The sequence below is a fragment of the Periophthalmus magnuspinnatus genome, chromosome 20 (genome assembly GCF_009829125.3).
Source record: "Periophthalmus magnuspinnatus isolate fPerMag1 chromosome 20, fPerMag1.2.pri, whole genome shotgun sequence".
In the NCBI taxonomy this organism is placed as follows: Eukaryota; Metazoa; Chordata; class Actinopteri; order Gobiiformes; family Gobiidae; genus Periophthalmus; species Periophthalmus magnuspinnatus.
The window spans coordinates 13,330,131-13,341,373 of NC_047145.1; the positions used below are offsets into that span (position 1 = coordinate 13,330,131).

General features: G+C 38.7%; 2 protein-coding genes across 3 annotated transcripts in view; both read right to left on the bottom strand.

The window, feature by feature from the left end:
* nrbp2b (nuclear receptor binding protein 2b) overlaps positions 1-4,767 on the bottom strand; it is a 37,858-nt gene extending 33,091 nt beyond the window's left edge. The window contains exon 1 of one of the 2 annotated variants that reach the window (XM_033985858.2): positions 4,280-4,767. In XM_033985858.2, coding sequence (XP_033841749.1) covers positions 4,280-4,399 — 120 coding nt within the window. In that variant the 5' untranslated portion in view covers positions 4,400-4,767. The remainder of the gene's footprint in view (positions 1-4,279) is intronic. The other variant, XM_055230033.1, reaches the window with a different exon arrangement.
* A 3,790-nt stretch (positions 4,768-8,557) lies between these two features.
* On the bottom strand, positions 8,558-10,536 carry zgc:195173 (uncharacterized protein LOC792613 homolog). The gene is made up of 4 exons (XM_033985859.2): positions 10,176-10,536; positions 9,753-9,863; positions 9,203-9,304; positions 8,558-8,848 (listed from the first exon to the last, which is right to left on the bottom strand). The coding sequence occupies exons 1-4, from the start codon at positions 10,362-10,364 to the stop codon at positions 8,762-8,764; spliced, it is 489 nt and encodes a 162-aa protein (XP_033841750.1). The 5' UTR covers positions 10,365-10,536; the 3' UTR covers positions 8,558-8,761.
* Between the last annotated feature and the right edge of the window lie 707 nt (positions 10,537-11,243).

Genomic DNA, 11,243 nt, shown 5'->3' on the forward strand with positions numbered 1-11,243 from the left:
TTTCATTCACACATTTGTCTACATCGCCAAAGTTCAAAATGATTTGTTCCACCTTGTGATGTCATGAAACAGTAGTTTTCAACTTAGCTACATTTTACCTTTAGTTCAGTAGAGACGGGCAATTCCAATTGTGAAATCATCAAAAATGATTCTAGTGAAGGTGTGTGGATTTTAAAAACACAATGGAGCACTACTTGTATTAACACATGACCTCACAAGGTGGAACAGAGCATTTTCAGGTTGAGAGAAGAACTCAGCCTAAACATGCAGGATTTGCGTGCTAAACTTGTGTGAATGAAACAAAACATAACTCCAGGTCTGTTTGTGATGAGGGAACAACATTATAACATAGATCAGAGAAGAGAGTAATATGGGCCCTTTAATGTAATAACTGTACAATGAGATTTATGTTAATCATAATAGTTCAAATGCATTGGTCTTATACAGTACTTGTCTATGCTCATATCCACTTTACATTTAGTTATTTATCCACTCCCCAGACTGGGTGGAGGTAAGCTACTTAGCCACCAATCTCACACTCACACGCCACATTCATAAATAGCTAAAGTGTCTTGCCCAAGGATACAACTATTGCATGCATTAATTAAAACTGGGATGACATTTAACTTGAACTTCATTTTAATCTGTGAAGTACCAATATATGCCATCTTTACTATATTACAGCAGTACTAGACATAACATTTTGGGTGATAAGGGCATGCAGAAGGCACACGCCACTGCAGCTCAATGTCAGTGACCAAAGCCTTAGTTACAACTGTCACTGAGCAGATGGGCCAGCCTGCACAGAGAAGGCAGATTTTACAAAGCGCTATGGGGAGAATGAGAGCTGTGTTTGGGTGTGCACTTTGGGAGGTCTGCCCCACTGCATCACGTCAAGACACTGGATCAAGACAGGGCAGGGAGTATCAAATGCCATCACAACGTTTAAGGACCGTAGAGTTTAATGGGATGGAAGCGGAAATTACTACTTTAAAGATGTACAATTTGTGGATAGATGCAATAATGGTGTAGTTTCTTATATAAAATACTTTTCTTTTGGGATATTTCTTATCAGTGTGAAATCAATACAACTGCTTGCCTCTATTGTAGAAAGATGTCTGAGTAATTCCTCTGTGTACTGCTGTTGTAACTCGCACTTAAAAGTTGGAATATGTGGAAAAATGGCAAACTGATTGAGGAACAGTAGGTTATTTTTAACTGCATACAATGATGTAGTAATAGTAATTTGTAATGCTAATATGGTAATTTACAGTACAAAGTAATATGACTCAGTGGGAGCATACTCCTGAAACTGCAACCCTAGAAAAAGTAGGGTAATAGTAGTAATGGTAGTAGTGGGCAGTAGTAATAGTAGGCCTAACAGTAAAGGTAGCAGCAGCAGAAGCAGCAGCAGAAGCAGCAGCAGCAGCAGCAGAAGCAGCAGCAGCAGCAGCAGAAGCAGCAGCAGAAGCAGCAGCAATAGAAGGCTTAATAGTAAAGGTAGTAGTAGAAATAGTAGACCTAATAGTAAAGGTAGTAGTAGTAGCAGAATTAGTAGACCTACTAGTAGGCCTAATAGTACAGGTAGTAGTAAAAGTAGACCTAATAGTAAAGGTAGTAGCAGTAGTAGTAGTAGGAGTAGCAAAATTAGTAGACCTACTATAAGGCCTAAAAGTAAAGGTAGTAGTAGTAACAGAAGACCAAACAGTAAAGGTATTTGTAGTAATAGTAGACCTACTAGTATGCCTAAGAGTAAAGGTAGTAGTAGCAATAGTAGGCATAATAGTAAAGGTGATAGTAGTAATAGTAGGCCTAATAGTAAAGGTGGCAGTAGTAATAGTAGTGGCAGCAGCATTAGTACTAAGAATATTTTTGGGCTGCGCGATTCAGATATTGACCACTTCTCTCATGCACCTCCGTTCCGCCCAAATTAACCAACGTCTGCCAAACATTGTGCAGTACATGACTCAATTTGAGCATACGTGCCACTAGACGCGTATGTAAATCACTGCTTTGTAAATCAACTTTGGGTTACGCGCTTAGCCGGAAAAAGCTCCCGGATTGCATTACAACAAGCCACCTTCTGTGAGAGCCCTCTCCTTACTCTAACTTTTCCTGGAAAGACTACTGCAATAGCACTTCAAGCAAATGAGCAACTTATGTAATACCTCCTACATGGTTTTATTTCAGATCACTAAGCTAGGTAGATGAAAAATTTACTCACATGCTTCAACAATATTATGATGTAGTTTATTTGAATGATGGACGGTTATAACTGATATGATTCAACTTTGGCCCAGTGACTTATTTGCGATGCATTCATTCATTCATGTGCAATAGCCTCAGTCGCACACAGGCTCTGAATGCAGCACTGTCTAACACTCTTTGACACCTTTTCTATTGGAAAAAGAGCTCTGTGTGTTAAAAGTGTATGTAAGGTTCTGCCAAAGGGGTCACAATCGTCTAATCTAGGTCAAATCAGTTATGAAGGCTGTAAATATAGCTGTTTACCTGCTTTGGGAAGATACACTACTGCATGTTTATATGACAGAGTGAAAGCTGGAGATGATTTTTCTCAAACAGATGTTTAGGGTAGACTGTGTAAACGATATATTAGCAACTATGGGTCTTTGGCGGGGTGTACTTTAAAGGTAATTGAAAGAGTCATCAATTAAAGTAAAAGCTTTTGCAATCCATACAACTTTCTTGAAAAAAAAAAGTGACTCACAGTTTTCATTGACACATTTTAATCTGTTTTGTTGTTGGTTTTATTTGAATGATATGTGCTAGGAAAAGGAATATGTGGTTTTAAAAATACTCCACCTTCTAATGCAAATGGTTAGCACACTAGCAAACACAACATACCAAAAGTGGGACTAAACCCAGAACAAAGCCTGAACTGGGCCATGACTAAACCAGAATCAAATCCAGGAACAAAATAATACAAGTGAATGCATCTGCCTACATATGGTTATTACATTAAAAAACTATAGCAAATGTGATGTACTCGATGGGTCTGTACTCTCAGTCTGCATCTAACTAAAGTGGCACAAGGTAGACATGAAAAGACAGCTTAACTTAAATGGACATCCAATTCAAACTCAGTACTGAAAAAGGCTGTATAATCCTGAATAATTCTATAGCAGTGTGATAAACAAACTGGAATGGCCACTGTTCTTGGTGGGAATGAATGGGAATTTCATATACAGGCTTTGACAATGCAATCTATTAAGTGGAAGAAGTGTTGAGTGGGAGGTGCTCCAGGTCAATACCAGCAGCATGTGTGCGACCCAGAGATAACCGTAAACTTCATACTCTGCACCTTATCTGCGACTATTGGAGAGACTGCACCCGTCTGGTCCAGCATTACACAACACGTCACTTCCAGCCAATAATAACTCTACTAGTTGCGCAAACAAAAGGCAAAGCAATAATGTAAAAACCAAAATCAAGACATGTGGAGCTGTACGCTATATCAGCTATTTGCGTTAACATATTGGCACATGCAACATCAGAAATGCGACACAATGAATTATTTTATTTCATTATTGTTGTGGCCATGCATGTAGTAGGCTACACTGTGAAAGTGCAATATCATGGAAGTATGGGAAGGGGGGGCATATATCTATACACAATTTGCTAATGCATAGGCCTGACAGTTATGATATAGGGCAGTTAAGTGCATCCTGTTTTGTTTTTTGTTTTTTTTATCTGAGTCTGCAACTTGAAATACAGTTGCCCAGGTAAACTACCAAACATAATACTGCCTCTGTTGTTATTTCCTCAGGATGGTAGGTTTTGCGTTTATATTTAATCTTAGTTGAAAGAAAGAAGGTCATTTTGCAAGCTCATTTTCTGTTACAATCACACTGGACTCATCTCTTGAAAGCATCCCTCTCTGACCATATCTACTGGAGATGGAAAGCCATAAAAGCTCCAAAGCTTCATTAATGGGTGGTGTCTGGCTGTTTTATTGGTGTGAATTACAATCTGAGACGGAATTTGTTCAATAAAATCATCTGAAAGACAGTTTCTCAGGGAAGAGGCGGACTGTTCGCGTCGTCACTGAAATAGACCTGATGTGGGCTAAGCAGATCATGGAGTGAATGCCCCAGGCGGGATGGTGCAAAACTGAGGGGTGAGAACACCTCGCCTCATTCGCTCATTGCATAACAAGAAAAAAAGAGTCAGCACTTCAGCACATGTTAAAGGGGGGATGTTTGAAAAGGAAAAGAGAGACGTGCAAATGGACACGGAGGCAACAACATGATCAACCAACCTGCTCTTTGCGCTTCTGCCAGCGGCCACACGGGCTCTCCTCCAGGATCTCACTCTCATCCTCGCTCTCCTCCTCCTTCCCCTCAGAGCCTGATTTTCTCTCCGGGACCGACATAGTCATCTTAAGGCCGTATGTGTCCAGGTTTTAGCAGTGTGCTGCTGGTATAGCCTCTGTATCCTCCAATTCCCACGGCTTCCGTGCGTTTGGTTGTTCCGGTGGAGGAGCAGCGCAATAGAGCGGTTTTCTGCGCCGTCAAGCCACCAGTCACTCACTCATCCACACAGCCAAAGCGTTGGCGATCAAAACATTCTGCTGGAAGAGCCTAGTGGATATGCAGCGACACGGAAACAACAGTTCTGTTCCCGGTCATAGGATCTCAGTGCACGCCCCTCACACGCTCGCTTTCATGCGGCGGAGTTGATTTGTCGACCGTCTCCCACACGCGTCATCTCAGTGTCGTTGGGCTGTGAGCTCCTGCCAGACACGCCGCGCAGGGATGAAGCCTGTTCCGTAATGTTCACACTAAATGTGCAGAGTTAAAATCATATGCTGCTGTAGAAGCGGTATCCAAACACCAAAACGGCTCGTTATAGGTCATAAGAGCACACATAGGCTTATCCTTGAGTTGTGATTGTTCACTGTAAGATTATTATTTTTTTGTTTAATTGTATTTAGAAGCTAACATAATGGCCTATAATTTGCCAACAATATTAGACTAATTAATAACAACATTAATAATACGACTCCTCTCAGCCTAAAGAAAAGCTACTCACAAGTCTGACCTGCAGTTTTCGATATCCTTGGACAATATTCTAGCAATGTCAACATACAGTAGGCTGAAATTTACCAACAGTACGGTACTCTGTCAGGATTAAGTGGCCTGCAAGCGCCAGGACGTTTGCCCTTTTACGCAAAGCTTTTCTGACATCTAGTGTTTAAATTATGGTACCACAACATCCTTATTAGACATACGTGAAAAGTAATATTATTTAGTTACTACATTACATTGGAACTTTTGATTGGTTACCCATGTGTCATTGAACCATTTCTCTCTCCCTTAGGTGTAGCATATCAACCAGGTCCAAATTTATGGGAGGGCAAGTCTATTTGTATAGCACAATTCATACAAAAAGACATTCAAGGTGCTCTACATAATCAGAAAGAAGTTAAAATCACAACACAAACAAAGTAAAAGAGAAGAGAGCAGAATAAAAACAAAATCTTTCAGTCAGTCAGTAGAGGACTGTCTCACATCTTCAGGAAGACTGTTCCAGGTTTTATCTGTATAAAACTGAAACGTTGATTCCCCATGTTTAGTCCTGACTCTGGGCACCAGCAGGAGGCCAGTCCCTGAAGTCCTCAGAGTGTGAGATGGTTCATATGGCACTAACATGTCAGAGATGTACTTTGGTCCATGGAGAGACTTATACACAAGCAGAGCTGCTTTTAAGTCTATTCTCTGAGCCACATGAAGCAAGTGCAGAGACATGAGCACAGGACTTATGTGCTCGTACTTCCCGTTTCTAGTCAGGACATGAGCAGCAGTATTCTGGATGTACTGCAGCTGTCTTAACACATTAACAAGTGTCAGTTTCTGTATGACTTCAGTCTTGTCTGAATTTAGCTAGAGAAAGTTGTTTTGCATCCACACACTGATCTGTTGGATGCAGGGGCAGACTGAATCCACTGGTCCATATTCACCTGCTGCCAGTGAGACATAAATCTGAGTGTCATTTGCTCATCTGTAAAGTTGTGGCAGGACACATTATTGCATGGCATTAACTGGCCTAAACAGTATCATGCAGAGACTGAACTAGAGGGGTCCCTGGCTTAACTCTTGGGACACTTCACAGGTCAGGGACATTTTATCTGAGACACAGTTTCCAATTTCAACAAACTACTCCGTGTCTTCTAGATAGAGCTTGAACCAGTTTAGTGCTGTACCAGAGATGCCCATCCAGTCCTCTGGTCTCAGTTAAAAGGATCCCACGATCGACAGTGTCAAAAGCAGTATTCAGATCTTACAGGATCAAGAGACTTTTGCCTGCAACAGTGTTCAGGCGGATGTCATTAGTCACCTTGATAAGAGGAGTCTCAGTGCTGTGGTGGGGTCTAAAACCTGACTAGAAAACATCGAAGGAGTTGTTTAGAAACAGCTTATTAACATTCTTCAAATTAACAACTTTTTCAAGGACTCTGACTAAAAATGGCAGATTTGAGATGGGTTGGTAATTGGTAATACTGTGGCATCAAGATTGCTCTCCTTTAGAAGAGGATTGATAATCTCTATTTTCAAAGCTCTTGGCAATGCTTCAGATTGAAGTGCCATGTTAACTATGCAAGCAACTGTTGAGCACAGACTTTAGAAATCTAGTGGGTAACACATCGAGACAGCATGTAGATGAACTCAGACTGGTGATGATCTCTTGGACAGGTTTGTCAGTTATGTGTCTAAGTGTCTAGGTGGCTGCAGGGTTGTTATTTGTGTTTTCAAATTGACCTGGAGCTTTGACTTGCACCATTCCCACTCAACCCTCCTACACTCCCTTTTCTGCAGCCTGACCGAGTCATTGTTAATGAACTCGACATTAGCAACAGTTCTTAAATTTTTTTCTCCTCTTTTTTGTATAGTATCAAGTACCAACTACATGTATAGATGTATTCATTTAGCTGTGTAAAAAACAAAACAAAAAACACAACAACATAATTTTAATTGTTATTCATCAAAGTTTTGCCTGGCATGTACTGCAGTATGGCATTAAACATATCTATGGGGACCAGGCCAACTTACATGTCAGATCTATGGAGAGCGGAAACCAGACTACCAGTAAGAATGCGTGTTTTGCGAGGTCACACCAGTAATATCATAAGATGTATGGACAATAGACAATGTATATGTACAACATAATACACTGCTTAAGGGAAGATAACAACTGTGTTCTGGTCATTTTGGTTAAGGCCACATTTCTTATCTGTAGCCCCTTTCATTTCAGGAATGTGTGACCCCCAGTCTGGGAGGGTTATAGAACACTGATGCAATCACATATTGTTGGACTTTGCTTTAAATTTCTTATCTGCAGAATGTGTAACCCCCACTCTGAGAGGGATATAAAACATTGGTGCAATCTCATGTTGTTTAGACTGCTTCAGACACTGCTTTAGGCACTACTCACTTGACCCTCCTTCAGACTGTTTTAAATTTTGCTGGATGCTGCCTTTAACTCGACACTATGGCTGTAACCGACAATAAAGACCTACAGAACGATCCCTGTGTCTCTGTGTCTGTTCTTCATGCAACAGAACATTAACCGACAGATGCTTTAAAAGCAGTAATTGGGTGTAAAAACATAGGTCTCTAAAGGCCTAACTTCATTTTACTCTTATCCACAAGGGGGCATACTTGAGTTTTGAAAAATTAATAGAAAAATATGAACTGGGGAAAGAGGATTTCTATAGATACTTTCTATAGATCAAAACATTAAAAGTATATGGAAAACAATGAATTGGGCAGACATTATTAACACTAATTACATCAATTTCTCAAAATAATATGTCCAGATTGTATGAATTGTTTAAATCAATTCAGCAATGTAAAGAGGTCAGCACAGAATACATCAAGAGAAGGTGAGAAATGGAGGGCAATTTTCATATTTCAAGTGAAAGTCATGTACAATGGAACACAACAGGATCTAATACATGGTGAGAGTTTGGTTGGAAGAATATAATGAGGGTTTGTTTTTTGTTTTTTTTAATTACACCCATTCAAAAAGACACCAAGGCTGTGGAGATTCATGTTGAAGACTTCATCTGGGGGTAACTATGTCCATATTTTTTGGGACTGTATTATTATAAATATATATTATATTGGTCAGATATGAAACCAAATAAATTATGTTTTGGTCTCTAGATTACTCCAACAATAGATAAGTAGATTGACAAATCTATGAAGCAAGGACAAAATGAACTGAGTATGTTAAATCCATAAGATCTGACTTCACTTAATATTTCACTGTGTAAGCAAATGAGAATAATTCCTGTAAGGACTATAGTGATATCTTTAGCCTTTTGAAAAATAAAAAAATTACCAAAAAAAAGAATGCATGTTTTATTAAAAATGCCACTCTACAATACTCCAGGCAAAGAAATAACATCTCCAGGGAGACGGTGGACTCTCTACCAGAAAACTTACATAATGCAACTTTAATTACTAGATTATTCTGCTTTTGCCAAGCCTGGATAATTGAGCAGTGTTATGTCAGGAGGAAGACTGGAAGCACAGATGTATTAGACAAACTTTATTGAGCAATAGGAAAATGGCGTAATATTGTTAGCAAATAGCTTGTTATTATATCAACATATGGCTACAGATTAACTGATATCTCTGAATTTATGTGATAAAAATAGACAGGTTTTGTTATAAGCATGAGAAGAACAGATATTAGACAAAGTAGAGGCTTGAAATGTTGTTAAATGTTTGTTCTTTTAACCAGTGGACACAGACAGAAGAGTGGGGGCTCCGCTGTGGTAGACCATCTTTTTGCAGTGCTCAGTCCTGGCAGTCATCATTGCCTGAATCAAGAAAAAATAGTGTGAGACTACAACCAATAATGCTGTAGAATTGATGGAAATGCAATGCTATGTTTCTCAGTACTTCTTGCAGCTTTGTGATTGGATAACAGTATATTTTCATGCAAATACCAACTAATGAGATATTTAGCTTTTCAAATTTCAACTCGGGCTAGACCAAGACTAATCTAGACTAAAGTAGTTATAAAATGCATGACTAAACTTTCAGGACTAAAATTGAAAATATTAAACTTAAATAGATGTGTTTGTAATGTCTTGGTTGTGTCTTGATGTGACCAGGCTATCTCTGTGGTTGGTACAAAACACAAACACATTTGTGAGGATGCATGCACTTACCTCAGTGAGTCTTGGCTTCTGCATACAGTGCACATATGGTTTGGGCTCCTGCTCTATTTGGTCTGATGCTGTTTTGTAGCAAACAGCACAGTCCATCAGAGGCTGTGGGCAGAAAAAGGTAAAACATTTTACTTGTAAAATAGTTTGGAATGGTTGGGAATGAGCCAAGGATTTCCCATGATAAAATGATTGCTGATAAAAAAAAAATAAATAAATAAAAAAAAAAAAAAAAATATATATATATATATATATATATATATATATATATATATATATATATATATATATATATATTATATATATATTATATATAAAATATATATATATAAAATATATATATATATATATATATATATATATATATATATATATATATATATATATATATATATATATATATATAGGCATAAATTCATACCACCATTTATTGAGGTGGGTTTGATTTATTTAAGAGCAATAGTCCAAGTTATAATATTTGAGTATAATTAACTAAAATATTTAAGGCTTAATTGTGTAACTAGTGCACAGTATACAAATATATCAATCTCACTCTGTCATTCCTGAAGGGACATCTCTCAGGGCTGTAGTCCATGGTTCCTTTGGCACATCTGGTTGGCTTCACGTAGAAATGGTGGAACAAGTATTTTACCCCAAATCCAGCCTGAGAAGACAGACATGTTGTTAGTTACAGAGCAGAAGACTGGGATCAAAGTCAAACTTGATTTGGATATGAGCCAACTCAAGTCAGTTTTGAATTGCCATTGGCACTGACACAATCTTTGGTTTTTCACAAATAACATCTTTTCATGAGGTGGTAGACTCATAGAGACCTAAGTTCAAAATATTACCCAAAAGATGCACAAAAGTATACAATAATTCACACAAGCATGTATAAGACACTATTGATAAGAAAAACAGCATAAATAACTTTTGAACATGAACCTAAATACCCTAAAAAAAACTGTATACCTACATCTATCTCAGCTTTGTCCATAGTCCTCAGAAAGCGAAAATGGTGGTGCACGGCGGCATGGGAGCTGAGCTGCTCCAGGGCCAGCGCCACTCCGTTCTTGTAGCCCACGGAGAGTTCATTATAGTTGTCCTGGGCTCCTGCGACGCACAGCAGCGCGTAAAATAGCAACAGCGATAATCCTGCGGCCATCTTCTTTCTCACTGCTACCAAATTATACAGCCAGACTACAAGAAAACACTAAAAAACTCCCTCCTCACAGCGTGGATCGATACTGGCCCTCAGCCAAAACAAGTCCTATTATGGGGATGGATGGTGCTGAATCGGGCCCGCTGCTGTGCGCGTGTTTACGCAGTGCTCTTCCAGTAAATGCCGATGAGTAGTTTACGCATGTCTTAACACGAGTGATTTGTAATTGTAAAAGTAAAAGAAGAATTGGGGCCTCGTGATTGGTCCAAATATCAGCTGTTATTTAAGGGTTAACGGGCGATTTAGGGACAAAAGTGGGTCACGACTGCCGCAGTTTTTGGATAATAAACTTGGCGTTGTTGGTCACGTGTTACTGAGAGGACAAAAGAGGGGTTACGGAAAGACGTGTTTAGAAGAAACGTAGTGTTTAGGGGAAACAAGTCTGTTTTTGAGTCCATTTGATACTTACTGTGAGCAGAATTCAACAGCTTACCCCAAACCAGGACGCATTTTCACAAGTGAGTCACATAAACCTACTTCTCCAGCAAGGACAAGCTAAAATAATGGGTTATTAAAAAAAAGAAAAAACATAAATACAAATAATAAATAAATAAAACAAAACATAAAAAAATAAATAAAAAAATACACACACACACCCATACACACACACCCATACATACATTGGCACATACATTTTTGTTGAATCTGGTGGTAAATTTTTGTACAATGAAATTAGGAAAGATAACGTTTAAATTTACTTTCTATTACAATTTTAATGTATGAATATAAAGCATGTATTACAATGACAAAGCCTATTGTGGTCATATTCTTACATTTTCCACAATAATTTCACGTAACAGCTGGGATGGTTCCAGTATTCTA

What these genes read in the sequence shown, in the direction of transcription:
- zgc:195173 (XM_033985859.2), bottom strand. Translation starts at nt 10,364, where the DNA reads ATGGCCGCAGGATTATCGCTGTTGCTATTTTACGCGCTGCTGTGCGTC. An exon ending in TGGACAAAGCTGAGATAGAT is followed by an intron (nt 9,864 to 10,175) that starts GTAGGTATACAG and finishes CTGTCTTCTCAG; the next exon opens with GCTGGATTTGGGGTAAAATA. An exon ending in AGAAGCCAAGACTCACTGAG is followed by an intron (nt 8,849 to 9,202) that starts GTAAGTGCATGC and finishes TTCTTGATTCAG; the next exon opens with GCAATGATGACTGCCAGGAC.